The sequence below is a fragment of the Spinacia oleracea genome, chromosome 2 (genome assembly GCF_020520425.1).
Source record: "Spinacia oleracea cultivar Varoflay chromosome 2, BTI_SOV_V1, whole genome shotgun sequence".
NCBI classification, from domain to species: Eukaryota; Viridiplantae; Streptophyta; class Magnoliopsida; order Caryophyllales; family Amaranthaceae; genus Spinacia; species Spinacia oleracea.
The window spans coordinates 27,808,107-27,829,926 of NC_079488.1; the positions used below are offsets into that span (position 1 = coordinate 27,808,107).

The window sequence follows — 21,820 nt, forward strand, 5'->3', positions numbered from 1 at the left end:
GGTCCTGACAGTCTATCTTGAATATATCGTCAAATTGAAGGGACTCATCATTTAATACTAAACCAAGATTAAATGGAATATGAAAATACATTTCATATATGATAAATGTTCAACCCCAATGTTTTACAACCATGGGCCTCAAACCCATCTTCTAAAACAGTTCATGGAATTCAAAGCTATGCTTGATTTCCAGTGCTACAATGTGAGTGTTGCTTCTCACTTGTTGCATAGGTTTAGTTATCATGCTTTGCCAATCTTAATATCCTTTTCATCGAATGTTCTTCGAGATATGATGATAAGATCTTTTCGAGTTTGTTTATTATGTGATCTAGTCTTTCTTACTTCGATGGTGGTTTTACTCATTTTGCAATGAAGAACCATCAAGTTAGCAGACGTTTTTCTTGCTTCAAGAGTGGTTCTACGCATTTTTCAATGAAGAACCATCAAGCCAGCAGATAGGTGATCTACCCAAGTTCAGTGAAGAACTTTAAACAACCCTGTTTTATTGCTTCTTAGGCAATAATTACTTTTACTTCAACTGTATAGGTTGCTAGTGATGCTTTGTTTGGATTTACCTATCCAGGCAGTTCATAGATATGTGGAAGATTCTCCAACTATATCTTAGAACATAGAAATTATTATTTTAATTTCCCACGCAAGAACTCATGGTCTCCAACCCATGTTGCCATTTTCAAAACACGATGCTCTATAGCTCGTCCTTATCAATGGTTAACTCCAAAGGGTCTTGCTTGATCCTTTGCCAGTGTTTATGCGTGTAGCATCAATATTTAGCATATCTTTATTTCCTTGAATCAAGAACTATTCCTATGTACCTTTTCAAGTACCATAAGTATTCTTGATCTCAATCTAGTTGATCTTTACTTAGATCAATAGAGATTGGTATATGTTTGTCATGCCTAAAGTCATACGATACGTTTTTGGCGATCCTCATATTATATCATACATGATAAATTCTTTTGCAGAATAATTCCCAATTGAATTCTATTCATGTAACTTTAGCTTATCTAGTTTCAGTAGATACTAAACTTAGCTAAATTCTTTGACATATAATATAGGTTAAGAATCTTACTTAGATCCTTTGATGTTTAACTTTAGTAAATGCTTATACATAGTTCAAACATTCTTTACTTAGATTTATTCATATGGGTCAAATGTCTCCAATGGAGACTTTCGTGTTTGATTTAGTAAATGCCATTACTTAATCCAAAACATTAATATAAGATCTTTGTAAATAGATCTTAATACCCAGTATGCACTAAGTTTCGCCTTGGTCCAACATTGATGAATAAGTTATTAGCATTTGAATGTTATTTCACAATAGAGAGATATGTGTGTGATACACATAGGACCAATTAAGTTTTATGTACTCCCACTAAACTTCTTATATATCTATAAGAATCATGTATATTTTATGAAACTAAAATGCTTATTAGCTTCACTTAAAATACAGTTCCAATTCCCAATTGCTTGCTTAAATCTGTACTTAGATTTTATAAGCTAGCTTTCCTTTTCAAGCATTTATTTGGATCCACAAATTCTATGACATACCATGTACATATTATATTCCAACATTTTATTGAGGAATACGTTTTGTCATCCAATTGCCATATGTACCAATATGCAATCATTGCTTGAATTATAGACTTAAGCATTACGATTTTGCATGAGGTTTCAACACAATCCATGCCATGAATTTGCTTTTAACCTTTAGCAACTAATCTAGCTTTGTGTGTGAACACAATTCCATGTTTGATGGTTTTTATCCTTAAAACAAACTTGCAACCAATAGGTGTGAAACTATTCTTGCAAATCAACAAAATTTCAATTTTGTCATCAAAACATTGAGTATGTTTTGTGGCCTTTAACCAATTAAACATATAGTCTATATATGGCCTCTAACCATTTTAGGGAATCTGGGTTTCGTCATAGCTTTCTTACAAGTCACTTCTTTTAGTTTGACTGCAAGTTGTAGGTTTCTTTACTATTTAATAGAAGAATCTCATAGTTTCATTGACCTGATCTCTATGTTTCTTTACTATCTAATAGAAGAATCTCATAGTTTCAGTGACTTGAATTCTATGCCTACTTGGGTATAGAACATCAAACAAATAGAATATCAATAGCCACTTGAAAGTCCTTTGAATATTCTGTTCTCCTTGAAGCACTTGTAAAGTCTTCTAAGAGATGTCTATTCTTTAAAAGCCACTTCTAAAGTCCTTAAAGAATAAGTTCGGTTTTTCTGAAGCACTTCGAAAGGCCTCCGGAATGTCCGTTTATGTTTGTTGTTCGCCTCGAAGACTTTCGAGGTCTATTTTCTCCCACTTGTCATTTTGGAAACGAATCTCCAAAAGGACATTATTTCGAGCAAACAAACATAATGTTCTCAAAAATTCGTGGTAGAAACAATACCCTTGTGTCTCATTTGAATAAATCACAATGAAACATATATCTATACTTGGGCCTTAGTTTGTCGAATGACAAACACTAAGCTCCCACTGAGTTTTGCAACTCTCTAGATATTTTATGAAAAGTTATTCTGAAATTACTTTTCAAAAGCTTTGACGAATTTGGTTTAGTGTGGTGGTAGTTGAGCATTTTGTTTTAGAAATTATAGGAAAAGTCTTTATGATTCATCATTAATCGAATCAAGTACTAATTGACTTCGATTATTCCAACTAAGATATGCCATATCTTATGGACCTAGATTGTGAAATTACACCACACAATCATTGATGATCATATTTGGTCTCAAGTAATCATCAACATGATCTAACCTAGATCTTTATGATTTCTTGCCAAGTGGATTTATACTTCTGAATCTTTGAACTAGCCAAACAGATTCAAACTTATATCACATTGAGTAAATAAACCTATATTCACTCAAATCTGTGTGAAATAATAAAGTCATAAAATCTTTCTTTAGCTTTGAACTCTATTGTCTAGGCGTTCTAACAATAGTTCATATCTTTTGTTACTTTCAACAAGTAAGACTAGTCGTCTTAAATTGATCTAGAAATCAATGTACTTTCAAAAGTCCATCAAAATAGAGCTTTTGAATGTTAATTTGTTGATATGGTCTAAGCAACAATGCCAAAGATTAGTGGAACTCAAATCAAGGGTTTGATTTGAACCTAGTAAAGTTCTTTAAAGAGTTGTTTGTTTTAATCAAGCATATTGACTCAACCTGTAATTGACCATTTCATTCAAATAAACAAACAAACAAGCATTGTTTTTGTTCTTCTGAATGTGAGTCTTTCTGTGTTTGAAGCAGAAATTTAGGTATGCTGATTATGGAACAAAATAGCCATTTAGTTCCAGCCTTTGAAAGGACTTAAAACAAACTAGATGACCCTACAACTAATGTAGCATTGCCATGCTTCATTTCCCACTTGTAGGTCATTAGTGTATCCTAGCTTACATTATTTGAGTTATTACCGAAGTAAGAACCTCAAGCGGTATATGATACCAAGGAAGTTTGATTGCTAGGTCACTTCTCTTTAAACATAAACTTATAGGTAGAAACGGAATCGTAAATTCCTTTCATTTGTTCCTCGTTTTCCTATTTCTTGTACCCTTTCTTATAGTCTTAAGAATTGAATTCTTTAGTGTTGACTTTTATACTTTGTTAGACATGTCCAATGTCACCCCAACAAGGTTCTTACCATTTAATTTATGTTGAATATTAAGTTTCAACTAGATGATCTTACCAGAAGCTTCTAAAGTTCTCTAAGCATCGATCTATTCGAATGTCTAGGAACTAGACTCATTCGAGAATTAAATGGAAAAAGGATTTTAGGTTGTTAACCATTGGTAAAGCTGAGCGTTTAAACTCAATGCTTTATGATCTCAAAACTACATTGTATTTTGAATTCACAAGCACCAATCGGTTTGCCATTCGACTTTGATACTCGAAAACAACCATAAAAGTCGATATAAGAAACGTACATTTTAAATTGCTCATTTTCTCTCATTTCCGTGAATCGTTCTTGGATTCACTACCAATCGAGGAAATTTACTGTTACCTTTCTAAAAGGATTTATTGCAGTGCAAGATATTTAATTATAAACAATAATTAAAACATACATTGAAGCATGCAAAGTCTAAACATTTATCATGAATAATAACTTGAAATTAAAGCAACCATGCAATTCAAACAAGTTATTAGCATTTTATTCGATTTTATTGTTCCGGCGGGTGTGAATAAAATGATTCCAAGACCCTAAAACCATTGAAGAATTAAGCACAGTTTGTCGACTCAATTCTAAAACATTTTAGGTAAGCAAAAGCCTTTTGCTAATAGTCTAGAAACTACTCTTGGTTGATAGGTACGTCTAAGAACTTATTAGGTAAACCTATCGATTTTGCCACGACATAAAAGGACTCCTTACTTATATCGTTGAGTTTCACCAAAACTAACATGTACTCACAATTATTTGTGTACCTTGCCCCTTTAGGACCAATAAGTAACACCTCGCTGAGCGAAAACTATTACTAGATTGATGTAAAGGATATCCAAGCAAGTGTATATTTTGGCATGGCACCTTTTAACTCAATTTTTAAGTTTGGAACTTAAGGCTCTTACTATGTTGGTTAGATTTTAAGTGAACTAAAATCCTTAATCATGCAACATAATCAAGCCACAATCTTATGCATAATTAAGACATATTTAAAGCAATAAATAACTTAAAGCATGCATAAGATAAAGGTGATCTAGTATGGCCCGACTTCATCTTGAAGCTTTGACTTCAAAGTCCGTCTTGAAAATCTCCGTGGGAGGCACCATTTTCTTCAAATAGGATAAGCTATAATTAAAACTAATTACAACTATTTGATGGTACGCAGACCATATTTGAATTGAAAAACAACTTTGGTACTTTAGACCAATTACATTCAAATTAATGGTACGCAGACCATATTTTCTATCCTATTTGGGCCATACTAGTCACTTCATAACCTGCAAAACAGTACATATACAATATATATACCATTCACCCATTCATTATCATGAATGGCCCACATAGCTGGTTAGTAAAACACATTATGCATCACGTAAACATTTGCAGCAATTAATCAAGGGCACCAATAATCTACCAATTATTCAGTCCTTATTAATTCTAATCAAGTTGTTTTAACCTTAAGGATTTGTAAACCTAATCAAGAGTTTATGACTAAAAAGCGCTCCCACTTAAACCAATAAATTCATATGCTTTACTAATTTTAAACATAAAAATGTATTTCTAGTCTAACCGGAAACATACAAATTTAATTAAAATTTAAAGCTCATATAAATTTATAATTGAATCCAAAAAGTTTAATTTAATTTCAGTCGTTATTTAAATTAATTCATGATTTTAATTTTAGTAAAATAATTAGAATAAATAACATTTATTATAATTACAATATTCAAAATTAAAATCCAAGAAAATAATTTAAATTATTAATTTTAAAATTAATTAAAATTACGTGAACTGAAATTTTCAAATTAAACATTCAAAACGATCTAATCGTAACGCAAACACCCTACGCATTGCACGCCCATGGGCCGCACGCACACAGCCATTGCTGGCCATGTGCGCGCAGCCCATGCGCTCGTCGCATAGCTGCTGCATCTCCATCGCAAGCCATCGCACGCTGTGGTGCTCGCTGCGCGCGCGCCAGCGCTCGTCGCACGCGTGCCATCGCTCGCAGTGCGCGCTCGCCAGTGCTCGCAGTGCGCGCTCGCCAGTGCTCGCTGTGCGCGCGAGCCATCGCTCTCTGTGCGCGCGAGCCATCGCTCGCTGTGCGCGTGAGCCATCGCTCGCTGTGCGCGCGACATCGCTCGCTGTGCGCGCGAGCAACGCTGGGCGCAGCGCTCGTGGCACGCGAGCTTGCGCTCGCTGCGCGCGAGGCTGCGCGCTCTTGCGCGAGGCAGTGCGCGTTGTGGCGCAGCTCGCTTGCTGCCCACACGCGACTGCCTTGGCTTGCCTTTCGCCCATGCCCATTTGTTCATAGCTCGTGGCCCACAACACAAGGCAGGGCTGCTGCCTTGTGCTCGTGCACCATGCCTTGCTCATTGCATTGGTGCCGCATGGGCGACGAGCTCCCTTGCTCGTCGTCGCATGCCCGCACTATACAACACCCCTTAAGGGTAACACGAAGCGTCCATTGCTTTGTGCGTGCAAGTTATATGAACGAATCGCATAAAAATTTAAAATTTATATTTAAAATTAATGACAAATTAATAAATAATATTAATTTCATAATTTTAGGGCGAAAAATCGAAAATTTATTATTGAATTGATTTCCGATTTACATGGATTCAAGTCTAGGTCATAAAAATTTAAAATTTATCATAAATTTATAATTTTTATGGTGGTTTTTAATCATAGGTTTCTAATTAAATTATAATTAATTATGAAAATCAAATTAATTCTAAATTATTCTAATTTTCAACAAATTAATCATAATTACAAATTAGATTGCATAATTAACAAGGCTAGGCATTCAAACTTGTTAAACATATACAGTAGGTCAATCAAAAATTCAAGATTTATCAACAAGAATCGCAAATATTTAATTTAACATCTTAAATTTACGAAATTTTGCATTCGAAAAACTAAAACCTTCGAAAAGTCATAGTTAGGCTTCGAATTTGAGAATTCTGGGTTCGACAGAAAATCACTATTTTTGTCAAAATTTTAGAATGCCTTTTACATGCGAAATTGACACAAAAATCACTCGATTTGGATGAGTAACAAAGAAACTGCCGAAAAACTGCGTACGTATAATTAAATAAACGCAATTTGCAATTAATTAACAATTACGAAAATTAATCACCCCTTTTAATTCTTGCAAATTTGTAATATTTAACCATGTTCATGCAAATTAGATTATGAAAATAATAAGGGGCTCGTGATACCACTGTTAGGTTATGATACATATGATATTACATAAATCATGCGGAAACAACCATTAACCCAGGAATACATATTATTTACACATAATCATAGAGCATAATTTAGATGCATACTCTTTGTTGCGTGCCCTCCCTAGCTGCGCCCGAACCGAACAAGAACAAGTCTTTAGGACTCCAAGTGTCGTCCCTCCGTAGATAGTCCACAGTACGTCCGGATCCGCCTTAAGATTGACCAACTAGAATAGCCCTTAAGGTACTAGAATTTTCGGCACTTTTGAGCAAGATGTGTGACTGAATTTTTCTCTCAAAAACTCACTTTGAATACTTTAAAACTCGTTATAAATTGTGAACCCAGGCCACATATTTATAGGGGTATGGAAAGAGAATTGGAATCCTATTAGGATACGAATTAATTAAACTTAGAATCCTACAAGAACTCTAATTAATTAATTTATCAAATAGAATTAGGAATTTAATCATTAACCGAACTCTGCACGTTTTAGGAATCGTGCATGAACACAAACACTTACGCACACACACACGGCAGCCACGATGGGCCGCCCATGCGCGTGCGTGCGAGCAGCAGCCCACGCAGCGAGGCCTACGCGAGCTACAAGCCCACGCAAGCACCTGCGCGCGCTGCGCGCGCTGTGCGCGCTGCCACGGCCTGCTGGGCCTGGCCTTGCGCTGGGCCTGGCGTGGCCTTGGCTGTTCGTGTGGCGCGCTTGGCTTGCTGGGCGATGGCCTGGCTTCGTGCTGGGCCCTCGTCCGGCAGGCCTCGTCCGATGCTTATTCGTACGATACGCTTCCGATTAAATTTCCGATTCCGGAATTCATTTCCGATACGAACAATATTTAACATTTCCGATTCCGGAATTAATTTCCGTTTCGAACAAATATTTAATATTTCCGTTTCCGGAATTATTTTCCGATTCCGATAATATTTCCGATTCTGACAATATTTCCGTTTCCGGCAATATTTCCGATTCTGGCAATATTTCCATTTCCGATAATATTTTCCGATACGTACCATGTTTCCGTTTCCGGCAACATCTACGACTTGGATAATATTTATATTTCCGATACGATCCATATTTCCGTTTCCGGCAATATCATCGTTTCCGGAGTATTCATTTCTTGCTTGTGACGATCTCAGCTCCCACTGAAACCAAGATCCGTCGATTCCGAATATCCATAGATGGAGTATCTAATGCCATTAAATACTTGATCCGTTTACGTACTATTTGTGTGACCCTACGGGTTCAGTCAAGAGTAAGCTGTGGATTAATATCATTAATTCCACTTGAACTGAAGCGGCCTCTAGCTAGGCATTCAGCTCACTTGATCTCACTGAATTATTAACTTGTTATTTAATACTGAACCGCATTTATTAGACTTAACATAGAATGCATACTTGGACCAAGGGCATTATTTCCTTCAGATACAACTTTACAGAACTTGGGTCTTCGTTGTATGCAACAGTTACCTGTTAGTAGCATTTTAAACCGAAAACAAGTAAGCTCAGCTAAACATCCATGTTACAGAATACCCAGACTATGTACTTTTCAAAAACAAGTCTGTAAGAAGGAAGATGGTAGGGAAAATTACAGCAGCAAACGAAAAAAATGTCTACATAAGAACCTCTCTATTTTAATAAACACCATCCCTCCAAAACCGGAGAGATTTTGAGGGGAAAAATGGAGCTGACCTTCCCCCTCCCGTTTCTCTCCCCTTCCTTTCCCTTCTATCAATCTATCCAAACACACTGTTAGCTCATAATCTTTCTAGAACCACTATATGTCCAACTAACAATGAAGTACATCAAGTCCTCATCACTTACATGATCATGGAACACAATACATGTAAATCCTACTAGGTACCTAGCCAAATTTACCCAAAAAAAACACAACATATGTCTTACACAATATTTCTTCTTCACCAAGGGCCAATCATATATCCTAAATTCAAATAATTCGGGTTGACATAAAAATTGAAACTTCAAGAGTTGAAGTGCCAACCAGTTACAGAATATATTAGAAGCTAGAATTCAATTTTCTGTGCAGAATTAATAGCCACGTTGACAGTGTAATTTAAACTAGTGATACGACAACTAATCCGGGATGGAAGTTGTACAGAAACATCTCAAATCAAAACTAAAAGAAGCATATGAAGCATGTCATCAACCAACTCCAAAAAATTGCAAAAGCTGAAATCTTTCTGTAAAAAAAACTAATAAAAAGAACTAAAACAAACCCATTAATCAAACACAAATAAAATTCACCAAATGTCCAAAAAATATAATTAGATATATCAATACCTAAATGCAGTTGTTGAAATCCAGACAAGTACGATGATAGATTCCTGCAGGCAGTACGATCATTGCCCCTTTCTTCAACGATATGCGTATCTACTCATCTTCACAAATTAAGTGCAAAGAACGACTTGAACAACTAGGTAAAAAAACAGGAAAAAAAAAACAGAATTGTAAAACCCTAATTCTGAAAACGAAAATCAAGAGGGGACAGGAAGATAATTACTTGTTGCGGCGAGGACAGTGACGGCCAAGCAAGCACCGGAGAACAGGTCGTTCTTTCTTGGAACCACCGGTCGAGCTAGCTGAGTTTTCAGCGACTAGGAGAAGTCGTGGTTCAGCGCGGAGAATGTACAGGACGCGACAGGGGCGAGAAAAGACACTCACCGGCGAGGAGAGTGACGGCAGAGCCGAGCAATCTGAGTTCGACGGCGACGCAGGGCAGAGCAGTCTATGAGTTCGACGACGACGCAGGGAATTGTAAACCGAGGAAGAAGCTTGGAGTTGAGCGCAGGGAACTCTAAAATTTTGAGATAGATATTTTGTAAAATGAATTAATTATTCAACAATAATAGTACGGAGTATTACAGCAAATAAATTTTGTTATACGAAACTGTTGCAGGGTACAATGTCATGTACGCTGCAACAGTATATAGCTATTGCAGGGGGCTTTTAATACGTACGCTGCAAAAAACTCTTTTGCAGGGGGAAATTAATTTGTACGCTGCAACAACTCTTTAAAGTGTTTGACCCGCGTTGACCTACTGCTTGTTGAAGCGTATTAACACATGTACGCTGCAACAAGGGGGCTGCAACAAGGGTATTTTCTACTAGTGAAATGGGAATATTGATGTTTGTAATCTTAATTTTTGTAATCATGAAGTGAAACAATCTAAGAGCAACTACTTGTTTTTGCATAAATACATATGCACAAAAAACCCATATTTGGGAAGCATTCCTGTTTTAGCTTACTTTACAAAAAATATGTGCACCATTTACATGTGCGTTGTTTTCTATTTTAATCCAAATCAAAAAGTCATTCTAGCTAGTCACACTGACTCATGCTTGCTTTGACCTTTTCCCCTTGGGTGGTGCCTTGGATGTACTTGCACCATCATATGATGCCTTCCTCTTCTTTGTAGGAGCTCTCTGCTTTGGTGGAGCCTTGGAACTGCCAGCACCATTCTTACAGGTCCTTGCATTGTGGCCCATTTCCTTGCACTTTCCACACTTGACTGAGCTATGCCTCTTCCCCTTCTTAGCTTCCATGGCATTCCTCTTTCTATGTTTAGGGGGTCTTCTAGCACTCCTCTTGATCCCAGGGGGATTAATGGTGGGAAGGCAGTACTCAGGCCATTGAGTGGGGTCAGGAATTGGGTGCATATGTCTGTTTATAGGCAGCACCCTTGAAATAGCCAGACACAAAAAGTAAGTCTATAGTTGTAAATCACCCTCAAACCATGTTTGCAAGGGATTCTAGAGACCTTCCATACCCCACATCCACATTTCCTGGTGTCAATCTTCACTGGGAAGTGCACATTTCCATCCCTCACCTCATACTCCCCACCTCCACAAGCAGTAGAGTAGCAAAACCTGGACTCTGCACCTCTGAGCTCAAGTTCCTCACTGGCATACTCAGTTAACTGGTGAGGTTCCATGTTGGCAGCTTTGTCAAATCTGACCCCAATTCTCTGCATGGCCCATTGTCTTATTGCTGTAAATCAAACAGGAAACGACCAGGGAAACATAAGATGCAGAGAACATGTAATAATCAGACAGAAGAAGGAAAGTAGAATAGAAACATAGGCTTTACCTTCAAACATGGTCAAAACTGGTAAATCCCTGTATGGCTTGGTCAGAGCATTGAATGATTCCACAAAGTTAGTTGTGTTATGATCACAACAAACTTCTGGGTCAAACTGATGTCTGGACCACTGCTCAGTACATGTGACCAAGTACTTTGTTGCATTTGGATCAAATTCAGTTATCTTCTCTATTGCCTTGTTGAAAACATAGGGGTTGAAGGCATTTGCAGCTATCCAGAACAACTTATGGAAAAGTTCTCCACTCCGACCATCATTTTTGCAGTTCATGTAAAGATGTTGGGAAGTTCTAGTGGCCCTTGGGAAGTTCTCATGCACAGCTAAATCCACCCCCTAATCAGTGAATGAAACAACAAAGTCAGTGAAATAAAAGGGTATTTGGTGAAATTAACATACTAAGTGTAGGGGTATTTGGTGAAATTAAATTATGTTATGAGGGTATTTGGTGAAATTAAATTTTGTTATGAGGGTATTTGGTGAAAACTAAATATGCAAGAGGGTATTTGGTGAAATAACTTACCCTCATTCTGTCACTGGTGAAGGTCCAGTCATCCCTGTTGCAGCCTTCTTGCTGAAACACTGCCCTTAGGTTCCTCATGAAGTGGTTCCATCTCTCTTGAATTTCAGTGTCCACCACCCCATAAGCTAGCAGGAATATCTCATTGTTTCCATCAATCCCCAAAGCAGCCAGAAGAATCCCCTTGAAATACCCACTTAGGTGAGAGCCATAAATTCCAATTATGGGCCTACACCCCTTAAGAAATCCCCTGAACTATGCAGCAAATGAGAAAAAACAGGCCTTGAACCTTGGTTGCACATCCCCATAATCACTATGCCATGTGATCAGTGCATAACTTCCAGGGTTAGTCTCCTTAATCATCTCTGCATACCTAGGTAAGAGTGCATATGACTCACTAAAACTACCATGGATAATCTCCTTATGCTTTCACCTGATAGAAAAGCCTCTTCTTCACCTCAATTCGGAACCTCTCCTGAGCATACCTCTGAAGTGTGACCACAAGTATTTCTAAGTTTGCCTCAATGTCTGGCAACAACTTCCTCACCAACCAATTGGTGGTCACTATTGGGTTGACCTGAAGTCTACCACTAAGTTTGTGCTCCCCACTCATACACTTGATTTCCCAACTGCACTTACACTACTAGAAAAATCGGATACAGGGGCAAGTCATAATTGCCTCTAAAAATGGGGATTTAGCCTCTAATGGGTTTCTGAAGCAAAAAAGTGGATGCCTCTAATAAGTCCGTCGCTAATTATTGTTTGCCTCTAAAGGCCCCTTTTTGAGGCAACACAATGTGTTGCTTAGCTTCTAAAATCCCATACATTTAGAGGCAACCATATATCCTTGCCTCAAAATATAATTAGAGGCAACCCAATATTATTGCCTCAAAATATGATTAGGGGCATCCATTTATACTTGCCTCAAAATATAATTAGAGGCAACCATATATCTTTGCCTCAAAATATAATTAGAGGCAATACAAAAAGTTGCTTCTAAAAATCACATCTATTTAGGGGCAACCATATAATTAGCCTCAAAATATATTTCGAGGCAATATAAAAAGTTGCTTCTGAAAACCACATCTATTTAGGGGCAACCATATCATTTAGCCTCGAAATATATTTAGAGGCAATATAAAAAGTTGATTCTAAACACCACATATTTAGCGACAACCTTATAATTTTGCTTCTAAATATAAAAATTAATTTAGATGCAATTTGAGAATGTCATGAAAGGGTTTTTAGAGAAACCGAAAATAACTACCATTATTTCATATATTTTCAAGCAAGATCACTTATCAGAAGTAACATGATAAAATAATAACAGTAAACTAGCAATTTTTGATGGAAATTGAAGATTTAATAAGTAATATAATTATCCAAAACAAAACAATATTTGTACAAGATCAACCAAATAAAACACCCTAGGCCTTGCAGTACCTACAAACCAAAAACTACAATAAACCACACAAATAAAAAAAAAAAATTACCAAAGGCAAACCAAGTTAACATTGCTCTAATTTAGTTTTGATACAAACTGACAACAATGTGTGCTACATGTAACTCCTCTTTAGATTTGCAGCCACCTTCAGTCTTCAAAAAAAGCACCAACATTGCGCAGAAAAGATAGCATATCACACAACAAAAAGGTGCAAATCAGCAGGAATAGACCGAGTAAAACAAAACAGCAAAACAACAGCGTAGCAGGACATCAGAACAAGCAATTTAACGAAACTTTCATGTTTTAGCCTTGAAACCATAGAAACCTGCAAACATCATCTTTAACTTTTAAGGTAGAAAATGAAGTAATATCCATAAAACATCATCTTTCACATCTTACATGTCTATCTATTTTATTAAAATATATATTGGTTAGGTGTATGTTAATTTAATATTAAAAGTAAATGAAAAACTAAGTAAATGAATTGTAAAAAAAAGTAAAAAAAATTCATTTTAAAAGTAATAATATTGGGAACCAGTTTGAAAACTTGCATAATTATGAAAATGTTATTAATGACACGAGAATCATTTGGATCATTCGATATTGGTGATCGACCCAGTTTGGTACTTTGTTCTCATTTTAAGGTGGGGTTCCCACCGGATCCAGATTCTATACATACCTATATTGTAGGATATGGTGTAAACCATCCCTTAAAATGAGAACTAAGAACCAATTTGAACCATTGGATCATGAATATCGGATGATCCAAATGATTCCCACGACATTAATGGAATTTTCGTAAATATGCAACTTTTCAATATGGTTGCCACTCTTAACTTTAAATGAAAGTTCATTTACTTTTAACTAATTTCATTTACGTAAATCATCCAAAATGACATTTTAATAAAAAAGATTGAAATGTTAGTTGTCGATATTGATAGTTTATGGTTATTAATATGTTATCTTCCTTGAAAGTTGAAAAATAAGTATAAGAATTTTAACATTTTGGTTATTTACTTTTGAGTTAACTAGTTTTTGAGCCCGTTCAAAGAACGGGCGGTTTGTATAGTGGTTGTTCAGATGTCTTTTGAAGTTTTAATTAGTGAGTACTTGTGATTATTGGTAACGGATGAACTAAATAGATGTATTTGAAGGTTGGAAAAAACTATAATGTTGAATAAATATTGGATGTTAAAGGGGTGGAGTGGAAGAGACTAATAAGTATAGTACACTATTAATAACTTTATGTTGAATAAGGAAAATGGAGTTGAAGAAACATTAGAAGTTGTAAAATAAGTCCAAATTGACATATGTCATCTCCTGGTGTAACCTTAGATTTTTTTTTTAAAAGAAAATTTAAAATAAAAAATATTTTAAAATATAGTTACGATTTCATGTGTATTATAGTAAGAATCTATCATAATATATTAATGTTTGATTAAGTTGAATTTTATTTATTTTATTTTAGATTAGTGTTTGATTTTGGATGAATTTTATTTCAGATATATTTTTTAATTATTAGAGTGTTTGATTTTAGATGGAGTTGTAGATATTAGTAATTAATTAATTAAAATATCTACGTGACACCTAACTAATTATCTACGTGGCAATCAATTTTTTTAATTCAAAAATAAATTAGAAATCTTATTTTTATTTGCCGAAACCATTAGTAATCCTACGTGGTGCTCTAATAATTAAGCAAATATGCCTATTGGATTAATGTTTGATTTTAAATTGAAATTTATTTATTTTATTTTAGATTAGTGTTTGATTTTGGATGAATTTTATTTTAGATTTATTTTTTAATTATTAGAGTGTTTGATTTAAAATGGAGTTGTATATATTAGTAATTAATTAATTAAAATATCTACGTGACACCTAATTAATTATCTACATGACAATCGATTTTTATAATTCAAAAATAAATTAGAAATCTTAATTTTCATTGACTAAAACCATTAGTAATCTTACGTGCCGCTCTAATAATTTGACAAATATACCTCATTTACATATATATATATATATATATATATATATATATATATATATATATATATATATATATATATATATATATATATATATATATATATATACGATGTTTTGAGCAGGTCTGGTTGTGCTGGTCATTTGGGGGCATCTTTGGTAAAATCAAGTCCACCGCGAAGACATTCATAGGCGTATTCTCTGTTGCCATACGGACGATAAAGGAAGGGGCAAGTCAGGGGTCGGGAAGTATACATTTATTCCCCTTCTCTGTTGACTACTCTTTGGCACTCATCTCAGTCTCAAAGGCGGGCCTAATATGACACGTTCCCTCCCAGTTATATGATCAACGGGCTCAGTCGTGCTATAAAACTAGGAGAAGAACAGAACTAAACGGAACTTTCAAATCCGGTTGTTCCCGAAACTCCCCGTCCCTTACTCGTCGTTCATCCTGGATTATTTTCCTGAATCCAAATTTCTATCATGATACCGCAGCACTTCCATATGGAGAAAGATAGGCTTACCATGTTCTTCCACCGCCGGAGACGAGACTGAGCTTTCGGGTTCCTCTTTGCCCACGGATTGAACCCCCGACACCGTGGTTCGTAGCCACGTGCTCTTTTTTAATTAATTCTTTGGGATATTTGACACCCTTGAATGGATATTTCACAGAGAGCCGACAAGGAATTCCATTAATAACGAATCCACGTTAGAAGGACATCATACCAAAGTCGTACAATTAGGGACAAATGGTTTATTTACCTATTCAAAGCGAAGGACTATCTTTAACAGAATAGATCAGTCAATTTATGCACCAACCAAGACATTGAGTCTGCATGATAAATCTGGGAGACTCCACAGAGAATGTATAAGTCAGTGACAATCGTGAACATCCATTCTGCCCGCTCGTCCAGACGCGGCGCCCTTATATATATATATATATATATATATATATATATATATATATATATATATTAGATTTCCCTCAAAATTCAAGAAATCATAAAATTTTTAAAAATATTCCCTCTAAATAGCGGGATACAATAATTCAATTTGGCGGTAATTCCATTTTAGGAGCCCACTTCCGTAAAAATAAAAAAAATTCAGGAACCCGCTATTCTACCTTTCCTAATTTCATTATCCCGCTGTAACCTCTCACAATACCTACTCTCACAAAGTTTTCTCTTTAATTTCATTCACTTTCCCCTCCGCTCTTACAATTCCTCTCTAGTGCGACTCATCTTCTTCAAATCGGTTGATTTTCGGTGTTCCTGCATATGTTTTCACCTTCATTGCGGTTACTCCTATTTCAATTTGCTAGGTACGTATGTAATTAATATGATATTTTGTTTCAATTTTCGCTATTTTGATTGCTACATTTAGGGATCAAAATTTGTTCAACTTGTTCAACGAATTTCAATTGTTGAAGTTAGGGTTTCAAATATTCTTTGTTTCATTGTTTTTAATTGCGATTTTGATTACTAAAATGATCCCTTTTCCTTGTTTCATTGGGATGGCATAGGGACAAAGCTGATATTCCTCGATTCCAATCAGATTCACTTCTCTTCTCTTTACATCTTTTAGCCTCTGAATTAGAAACTTGACAAGGAATGATTTTACACAAGTTCAATGCCTTTTCAGTTTCAGGTCAATTATTTTTGGTTAATTTATTTAATGGTATAACTTGATTTGAACAATTACCTTATCATTTTCCTCAAGTTCTTAGTTTGATGGCATGTAGTTGTCGATTCAAGTGTTGATTGTATTTACTTCATTTTGTCATTTTAATTGACGTTCCTGCTTCTTTTAAGTTTTTGGGCTTATTTGATTGTAGATTTTAGTGTTGTTTGTCTTCGAGTAAATTTGAGTTCTTATTTAATGGTATAACTTGATTTGAACAATTACCTGATCATTATCCTCAAATTCTTAGTTTGATGGCATGTAGTTGTCGATTCGAGTTTCATGGATTTTCTTGAGTGTTCTAGTTCATTCTTAGTGAGCACTGAGCAGCGAAGAGGCATGCTTTGCTTGTTGCTTCAGAAATTGGTCATGGCAGGTACACATGAAAAATAAGTAATTTCATCCAAAATATAAGATAATTCAATATCACCAACTATAACTCTTACCAATTTATGACTTGTATATAACTATTGTCGTTTACAAAGAAAAATTAAATCCAAAATGTTTGGCATTATATTGTCTTCCATGTTGTTATATGTTTTGTGATAGCTTGAGGGAACCTGTTTGAAAGTGTGCTAAAACTAAAGAAACATCAAAGACTCAGAGTAGTGTTAAAATGAAAATTGCCACTTCACTCAAAGTGTAGTGGAGCTGTGGAGGACTACAGTTGTTATTCAGAAGGTTAATCCATAGGCCGCTGCCCTCAAAGGTGAGGTGAGTGGATTTCTATTTCAAATAACTATACTTAAGTTGTTATTCGACGAGCAGGTGAGTGGATTTCCAATTCCTGAAGTTTGATTTTTGTTTTAGATTGAGAAATATCTATTATGGCTCCTTGAGCAAATTAAGTTGTTGAGTTTTTTCTGAAGTTGAACAGTTTCATTCTTCAATTGTTTCTAGTTTTTCTAATTTTGAAGGTTTAGTTAGAATCTGAAGCAATTTATTGATCTGGCGGACTTGAATTTCAAACTTTATAGGATTTTGCTTGATTTTAGATCTAAAATGCTGTCAGGAATACGGAAAAGTTCACCAATTTTGAAGGTTCTACTAGTATCTATTGCAATTAACAGATCTAGTCGACTTGAATTTCAATTATTTAGGGTTTTGCTTATTATTCATGAATTACAAGTGTGTCGGAAACGGCGATTAAATCTGTTAAAAGTTCACTACAGTTAAAGGTTCAACCAAGATTTGAAGTTCTTTACTGATTTAAACTATAGATTTTTGCTTATGATTTCTTCATGAAATTCAGTGTTCCGGATAGACGGTAATTAAATCTAGCAGAAGTTCACTGTTTTTGAAGGCTCAACTTGAATCTGAAACTCTGAAGTAACTGACTTATCTGGTCGACTTTTTCAAACTTCTGAAGGTTTTTCTTATGATTTCTTCATGAATTTCACGGTGTTGGAAAGATGACAACTAAATCTAACACAAAGTTTCACATCTTGAGAGCGACAAAAATTCGATCGAACTTAAATTGATTTTGGAACCAAACTTGTAAAAGGAGATTTTTCTCACTTGAAACGCACCAAATCTTGATTAAGGGAAAACGAAGCAGGGAAGAACGTACTCTTTCTTGAAACAGGTAGATATTGAAAATATGTCATTGTTTTTGGGTTTGGTTGCTTCTGCACCCTCTAATATTTGTTCTCATTTTTTAATGGTTTGCAGCCGGAAAATCTACCATTCGTATGGTGTTCTGAAAGTTTCCCACTTTCCATTTTCACAGCAAGCGAGGGTAAGAAAAATTGGCTTCTTTGTATCATGTCATTTGATTTCTCATGTTTTTTTATACATACCTACGCTAAACAGTTGATTGTGGCAATGCTGAACTGAATTTCGAACTTGGAGTATCCTTGATTATTGGTTTCCAAAGACTGCTAATGCTTGGATAGAAAAGAAAGAAATTATTGGAACTTTCAAAACTCATGATTATCATATATATATATATATATATGATCATCATGCTAAGAGGAAAATCATGAAACAAATGATGGTCTGCTGAAATTTGGCAGATTATCATAATGCATGATTGCATCCATCTGGATTCAAAAACATCAGCATGTAGATTGAAAAATTAGTCAATCTGTCGTTGCATTTTTTGTGATCTGTCATGTAGAGTTCGAAGTTCTTTCAATGTCTTGTTGCATCTAGAATGACCCTATTCCTCTATTGCCTTGACGTAGTACTTTTATGGTTAGTGAAGAATGTTAAGGGAAGAGTAAAGTAGTAGACCACTGTCTGTCCCATAGGTTGTTTCCCTTGTTCTGTATATGATTTCCTTTTCTGGGTGAACTAATTCTTGTATATGATTTTTTTTTTTTGGGGTGAACTTCCTATTTCCTCTTCAACTGTAGTCATGTCATGGTCACCTAGAATTTACGTCTATTGTACGGATTGTACCTCCATAGTCTTTTTAACTGTCTTTTTTTGTATGTCTTCCTCTCAGCTATTTATTGACTTGTATTATTGGTTTTGTTATCAGGAGCAACGACTTTTCAATACATAGAATACCAGTATGTTGAGGTGTTCATGGTTGAATTTGCTGTCCTCATTTTCCTCTTTTTGGGATCAGTGGAAGGCTTTAGAGTAAGCAACTCTCTGATTTCTCCACTCTTTGTCAATCGACATCTCGATGTGATACAGCCTTTTCTATTTTAGTTGGGGGATCCCGCTCCTAAACATAAGGGGAAGGGGGCCGAATAAACCCATTTCTGTGAACCCAAATAAATCTGGACTTGATTGCGCTTGGATTCTCGAACTCTAAGAGCACCCTATCAACTTACACCTAATATTGACACGACAGAAGAAAGGGGAACGTAGCAGATCGACCGGATCGATCAGAGTAGCCGATGCGTCTTGGGTAATAGGGACACAGTAATAGTATTTTTTGGTTGTATCCTTTTGCCACCAACCGGTTGGGTTGGTCCGACCAAGAAAGGCATGGGAGTCTTTGGGTCTTTTTACTTTCGTTTGGGCCATGGCGAGGGAAAATAAAGTACCCCCCATCATGGTGAACCTCTCCTTGTGATCGTGATGGCTTCTACTTTAATGCAGAACTCCCAATAGCAGGAATTACACTAACAAAATCCAAGCATGCACGTACAACCCTTTCAAGAAGTGCAAGCCTGCATTGTCTACCGCTCTCTTTACCATTGTGCCTTTCGTGCTCAGTGATGTTCCCTCTGTCATCTCTGGTTTTCTAGGAATGAAGATTGCTATTGCCAACGCAAGGACAACCTTGTAACCTTCTGTCATCATAGTTTGTTTGATCACAACTCTCTTTTCTATCGATTTCTTTGAAATTAAAGCTGTCAACAAAATTGAGCCAGCACCGAAGAAGCAGCTTATTGTTTTAATTGTTCTAATGCATGTCGGTGTTGAAATTGTCACTTGCTGTCCAATCCACTTTCACCATTTTCAACTTTGGCACTCAAAAGATTGTCCACAGTTTGTAAGATTGCCATTCCTTCTTCATTTCAAGGAAAGGTGATATTATTATTTTGGTTCCATTGGTTATGAACCTATTATATTTGCCCATTTTATGTTATGCTGATTTGCTTTCTTGATCTGAGCTATTGCATACTGTTTTGCAAAACATTAGCCATTCATGTCTGCATAATTGTGCTGATGATGGGGTGCCGGCTAGTCCTTGCACACCTGCTGATTCAGTTCTATATATCTACTTCCTTCTGCACAATGGTGCTGCTGATGGGCTGTGACGTGGGTTGACTTCACAAATACCTACTGGCGAGGAATAAAAGTGCTGCAAAGGATGGTTGAAGCATATATAGTAGAAGCGTGAAATTTTCAGTTTGTAAAAACTAGTTTAGACCAAATTTGACCATAGTTGACATTGCTAGTTTTTGGTTTTTTTTGTTTTGTAATTTTCTTCTTTTAGCTTTGGCAGGCTAACTTTATTTCATTAAGACTTCAGTTTGTTGTGTGACTAAGTTTGGTTGAGCTTGTATAAACTTTACTTTGGTTTTTGATTAATAAAATTGCTTATATACCAAAAAAAGGAAAAAATAACCAAGCTATAAATCGCATATTTTATTCAAAGGAAAAATTGGTTCTAAATTGTGATTAGGCTTTTGTGTTTGAGTTTAGCAGAGATAAAATATTTGAATAAATTTACAACCGATTCAGGTTGGGTTAAATGAGTTGCGATTGAAAATGGATCTGTTTAAATTGGTCACGTTTTAATGGTTGTAAATGGTTCGAGTATAACGGGTCACATGAGGTCACAACTTGATATATATTTATACTTACCCTCTTATATAATTTAACGATATTTAATAGGATGTTGAGCTTGATATAGTTTTGTTACTTGTTGTAAAGCTAAAACGTAAGGAACCAAACAGTATCATGTCTTGATTTTCTATATAGACTTTTTCAACATATATTTAGAAGATAGTTAGTATGGTAATTTATATTTTACTAGTGCTAAAAACAACTTTTAGGACAATCTAAATTTCAATAATTGTTGAAAAGACTTTTAGAGGCTACCTAAACTTCACTAATGCAAAAAAATAACATTTTGGGGCAATCTAAATTTTTGTAATGCTAAATCAATCTTAGAGGCAACTATACTATTATTAATGCTAACAATACTTTTAGGGGCAACAATGCAACATCAATCATAGTAATGCTAAAAAGAACTTTTAGAGGCAATCATAATTTTACCGGACTAAAAAGAAACGTTTAGGGGCAACACAAAATTTACTAGTGCTAAAAAGAAGCTTTTAAAGGCAACCATTATTTCAGTAATGCTGAAAAATTACTTTTAGGGACAACCTAGATTTCATTGATGCTAACAAGAAGTTTTTTGAGGCAGACATTATTTAATAATGCTAAAAAGTACTTTTTAGGGGCAACTACAATTTAACTGATGCTAAAAAATGTTATAGAGACAACCCTTATTTTCTGACGCTAAAAAAATATTTTAGAGGCAATCATTATTTCATTAATGCTAAAAAGTACTTTTTAGGGGCAACTAAAGTTTAACTGATGCTAAAAAATATTTTATAGAGGAAACCATTATTTTCTGATGTTAAGAGTATGTTTTAGGGGCAACCATTATTTCATTAATGCTAAAAAGTACTTTTTAGGGGCAACGTAAATTTCATTGACGCTAAAAAAT

The 21,820-nt window shown here is 35.4% G+C and overlaps 1 protein-coding gene and 1 long non-coding RNA gene across 7 annotated transcripts; one reads left to right on the top strand and one right to left on the bottom strand.

The window, feature by feature from the left end:
* Window positions 1-10,076: 10,076 nt before the first annotated feature.
* LOC110779489 (uncharacterized) lies at window positions 10,077-12,423 on the bottom strand. Its single transcript, XM_056835418.1, has 3 exons — window positions 11,571-12,423; window positions 11,041-11,383; window positions 10,077-10,941 (listed from the first exon to the last, which is right to left on the bottom strand). The coding sequence occupies exons 1-3, from the start codon at window positions 11,646-11,648 to the stop codon at window positions 10,619-10,621; spliced, it is 744 nt and encodes a 247-aa protein (XP_056691396.1). The 5' UTR covers window positions 11,649-12,423; the 3' UTR covers window positions 10,077-10,618.
* Window positions 12,424-16,108: 3,685 nt separating this feature from the next.
* On the top strand, window positions 16,109-20,217 carry LOC110779488 (uncharacterized). 6 transcript variants are annotated; one of them, XR_008927631.1, is made up of 4 exons: window positions 16,109-16,318; window positions 16,520-18,262; window positions 18,349-18,415; window positions 19,163-20,217. It is a non-coding gene; the product is annotated as an uncharacterized lncRNA (long non-coding RNA). The 6 variants fall into 6 exon arrangements; XR_002531136.2 differs by having other exon boundaries at window positions 16,112-16,318; window positions 16,928-18,262; XR_008927633.1 differs by having other exon boundaries at window positions 16,114-18,262; window positions 19,163-19,266; window positions 19,339-20,217.
* The last annotated feature ends 1,603 nt before the right edge of the window (window positions 20,218-21,820 follow it).

What these genes read in the sequence shown, in the direction of transcription:
- LOC110779489 (XM_056835418.1), bottom strand. Translation starts at nt 11,648, where the DNA reads ATGAGGAACCTAAGGGCAGTGTTTCAGCAAGAAGGCTGCAACAGGGAT. An exon ending in TCACCAGTGACAGAATGAGG is followed by an intron (nt 11,384 to 11,570) that starts GTAAGTTATTTC and finishes TTCACTGATTAG; the next exon opens with GGGGTGGATTTAGCTGTGCA. An exon ending in AGTTTTGACCATGTTTGAAG is followed by an intron (nt 10,942 to 11,040) that starts GTAAAGCCTATG and finishes TTTGATTTACAG; the next exon opens with CAATAAGACAATGGGCCATG.